The sequence below is a fragment of the Polyodon spathula genome, chromosome 32, assembly GCF_017654505.1.
Source record: "Polyodon spathula isolate WHYD16114869_AA chromosome 32, ASM1765450v1, whole genome shotgun sequence".
NCBI classification, from domain to species: domain Eukaryota; kingdom Metazoa; phylum Chordata; class Actinopteri; order Acipenseriformes; family Polyodontidae; genus Polyodon; species Polyodon spathula.
Genome location: NC_054565.1, coordinates 3,808,431 through 3,812,976, shown reverse-complemented (window position 1 = coordinate 3,812,976; position 4,546 = coordinate 3,808,431). Strand labels below are relative to the sequence as shown.

General features: G+C 38.7%; 1 protein-coding gene across 1 annotated transcript; it reads left to right on the top strand.

The window, feature by feature from the left end:
* Window positions 1-2: 2 nt before the first annotated feature.
* Window positions 3-2,756, top strand: LOC121303289 (procathepsin L-like; the record flags this gene model as incomplete). Its single annotated transcript, XM_041233873.1, has 5 exons — window positions 3-74; window positions 767-932; window positions 1,197-1,302; window positions 1,960-2,061; window positions 2,639-2,756. Coding segments are annotated over 4 exons (444 nt in total), but the record flags the coding sequence as incomplete, so codon positions are not given.
* Between the last annotated feature and the right edge of the window lie 1,790 nt (window positions 2,757-4,546).

Below are 4,546 nucleotides of genomic sequence, written 5' to 3'. Positions count from 1 at the left end.
TGGACCAGGCCTTCCAATACATCAAGGATAACGGAGGAATCGACACTGAGGAGTCTTACCCCTATGAGGCTGAGGTGAGTTAAAGACAAACCTGTAAAACCAATTCAATTATCTACATATTTGAATGCCTAACAGTGAAGGTGAGTACTGGAGATATAGGTGGCATATGCTAGTTCAGCCATACAGCATTAACAGGTGCTCTGCTACTAGGGATCAGGTTTCCTTTAGTTTTTCTGTAAATACTCTATGGTGCTCATGCTCAATAGTGCAGTATAAAACAATATCTTAAAACAGTGCCACCATGAAGATGAATTGCTTCCACGTGTACAGTTTAAAGTGACAGTACTAAATTGTGACTAGCTGATTAAATATCACCTGCACAGATGCTTCTTGTAAAATTGTTTCAGATAGACTCGTGTGGATAAAAGGGACACCCCCTTGCTCGTTTCTGTTTTGCTTTCTGAGTTGTATCAGAGCTTCCTACGGTAATCTATTATAATTGTGTCTGCCTTTTCGGAATGACTTTGAGTGTGTATTGGATATATAATTAGATCGAATGAATGTTAAATAAAGTAAAGTATTCACGGGCTTCAGCTTACTCAGAAAAATATATAAAAACATTATATGCATCAAAACGCATTATTCTAAATCAATGCCAAAAGCTGCAAAAGGAATGCTGCATTAAAGCATAAAGGGTTAATCAATAATTTCAGAGTGGGGGTTGTCAGCATGCCCAAGTTTGTGTTCTCTCTGTCGCCCCTTCCAGGATGGGAAATGCAGATACAGTCCACAAAGCATTGGTGCCACCTGCTCTGGGTATGTTGATATCCCCAGTGGTGATGAGAATGCTCTGCAGGAAGCCGTGGCAACCATTGGACCCATCTCCGTGGCGATCGATGCTGGACACATATCCTTCCAGCTCTACGAATCAGGTGACACAGCTACACACATCTTACAAAACTGGGTAAACTAGACAATTTAGATATAAAGGGTGCATATCCAGGCAATACAGTATATAGTAAATATAAAATAAAATAAAAAAGATTTATGAGCAGTGCTCAAAATAAGTTCTGTTTTAAAATAATGAGACGCCGGAGTTCATAACAGACTAAACATACCTTTAGAGTACAGCAAGGGTAAAGAAGCTGTCAATAAAAAAAGCCTGTGTTTCTCTACCGTGCTCTTCTCTATTGAAGGGATCTACAGTGAACCTGAGTGTAGCAGCTTAGATCTGGATCATGGAGTTCTGGCTGTGGGCTATGGATCTAACAAGGGCAAAGACTACTGGCTGGTGAAAAACAGGTATGTAGAGTGACAAACGTTTCGACTTGAAAAAGACTTCTGTCAAAATGTGTCATTGAATTTATTACGTTTCTTTTAGTATTTCTAAATTCAGCGCTACGGAGTGTTTAATAGGTATGGATGATATGAAATGGGATACCCTGTTACAGGTGTACAAACAAAAACTACAATGACCTGCCATATATAACACACACTTTTCACTGTCCTCCACCATATATATGCGTTCAATTCACAAACCTTTAAGAAATAGAAATAAGACCCCCCCCCCCCCCAAAAAAAAGCTGCATCTCCCTGTTGAAATTAAGAACATAAGAACATTTATAAATGCCTGGAGTCTACAAAGAAGTGACTCCTACCCTTTGTCTTAAGCCTGTCTCCACTTCGTTTCCAGCTGTGTCCTCTGATACTGGTTTGAATGCTGGCTAGGGCTGTCAACTCCTTTTAAAATTTTAAAGACTATAATCAAGTCCTCCCTAATTCTTTGTTCCAGACCAAATAGATTTGGTTTCCATCACCTATCCTCATAGCTCATTCCTGTGAGCGCTGGGGTTATTCTGGTTGCTCTTCCCTGGACACAGTGTTCTGTTTGTATCGTGTAAATGGCTGGTATTGGACTGTATTTCCTGTGTGATGATCCTGCATCCCTGTATGTTGTAGCTGGGGTCTGTCCTGGGGTGACAATGGCTACATCATGATGAGCAGAAACAAGAACAACCAGTGTGGGATTGCAACAGCATCCAGCTACCCTCTCGTCTAGATGTGAGTCTCCACCTGGACCACTGCTTCTAACACACTTCTGTATCTAAGAAAGGAGAACTAACGAGAAGGGGCCATAGAGCAAGCAAAGAACCAAAAGACCAATGCTAAATAAACTAGAGACCAGTGACAATTCCGTTGATGCAAATAAGATATAAAACAACTGTGTAGGTTGTCTTTCACATTGTAAAAGAGGCATGCTGTACTAGCAATACTTTTAATAGTATATTACTTGTAATGTCTATTTTATCAGGTTAGCGGTTCACTGCTGATAAAGCCAATCTTGTGTCACCATTTTTATTTTCCAATACCAAAATTAAAAATGAATAATTACCCAGTGGTTCCCTAAATAATAACCAAATGCATAACTAAAAAAAAAAATTAACATTTGAATTGCTTTTATATATATATAAAAATATTTTTCTCTTACTATTTTTTTATTTTTAACTATTCTGAGCAGTTCTGGGTTCTCTCTCGGGATGCAACAACAGCTCTGTTAGTGTTTATTGGTTGGAACAGCTGAAAGGTATTCAAGTATTGATGGTATTCAAGTGTTCAAACTGTGTTTGTTTCCTTACAGAACCCAACGAAGACGCAGACTCTTGCAAGAACCATTTTCAGTGGACTGAAGACAGAAAATACTGAAGGACGATTTCAATTTGCTGAATATAATTTCAATAAAAAGGGTATTAAAAAGGGATCTGGGAATGATTTTAATGATTTCAGTTGTAACTATCAATGGGTCAGTCATTTATTCTGAGCAATTGGTTGATGAATTGCCAATCCTGTCACTTGACAGTAAATCACCCACACCTCCAGGATTTACACACCTGCTCAGAATAACAGATTTTGCACTTATTTTCTTATTTCAGTTTACAGTTTAGGTCAGTTGTTAATTATACTTGTCATGTATTAGGGAAATACTACATATTGAAGATGATTTCTTTCTTATTTGTTGTTTGTACCACAAACGTTCATTAACAAGTACAAGACCAGTTTTTCTAACAAATGATATTCTATTGAATTCATATTTCTTTCACAAAGCAGTAATATTATCCTACTTATAATGTCAGATAAACTGACAAATCTTAATTAGTATAGAATGGAATACTGTACTGTAAAATAATGTAGTGTTGCCATAAGCCCACCAGAGGGCAGTAGCACATAAGGCTTGAACTGTTGAACAGAAATCAGCCTCATAATACCAGTCAGTTAATACTGGGACTTCACAGGTACTGTTTAGTGTAAGGGGGAAAAAAGGATAGTTACAACTTTTAATACATGTTTCTTAACAAATAGCTTTTACTTTAGTTGTGAATATTTTAAATGTTATGGGTGTATGGTTTTGTTATTGTGGGTAACTAATTGTATTATTATTATTATTCTTTTTTGTTAATGTAAACTCACATTAAACATTGTTCTTCTGAGCCAACTGTTGGTAGCTTCTTTTATTTTTTTTTACCTTCATGCCTGTCATTTACACAGAAGTCTCTATTTGAGGGACTTGATTTGAATGTAAAACTATGTATCCATGCAGACTCACCTAGTGTTACAGAACAGCCTGCAAAGTTTGCAAGAACACACATTACGTTACCTTTACTGCTGTTATCGTTTTTAAAGATATTGCTGCAAACTCACTATAATCAAGAGTAGTGAAGTAGGTATCTGGTTCCAAACAGCAGTTCTTTATTAGTTACATTTCAGGACTGCAGACCAACTGGACAGGACTCTTTCTCAGCACTTCTCTAGGCAACATTACGCTCCACCCACTACAGCTCACAGGCTCTCCTTAACCCCCCCCAAATATAAAGCAGTTGCAACATTGTACACACTCCAGCCAATCAGAGCCCCCCACACGTCAACTCCCCCCTGCCTCTGGACAGGTGCAGCCCTCGGCCCCCTGAATCTCTTGAATCTCCTTGCCGCGCTGTTTCAGGGTCATTGCTGGTGCAACGCTGCATCATTATAACCCCATGAGGAGCGGTCTCTGCTGCAAGCTCCTGGGTCCCGTGTGCTGTACATGAGCATAGTCACGGGGCAGTCCACACGCATGGAAAAGTGCCTCAGTGATTTGTCATGGGTGGCTATGCCCAGAGCCGGATTAACCAAACACAGGGTCTTAGGCAAACATACACCTGTGGGCTCCTATCTTCATACATGCATAACAACAACTATGCGATTATGTATATGTATATATGAGCTCAACTCATGCTCCACCAATTTGCAAAAGGTATACTTTTCGTTTTTAAGTTATTATACATGGTTTTGATTGGAAACAGTCAATTATGCTGAATTGTAATTATTAATTATGACGGAAATTTCACGCACTGCTCTGAACTGAACGATTGCTGCACGACTGTCTGAATCAGCCAGAAACAGTTCAAGTGAGGGTGGTGTGCTAAATACACTTCAAAATAAATTCGGAAAAACCTGAAGCCTATGTCAAATCCAATAGCTTGATAATCACCTTTAACAATTTACTGAATAA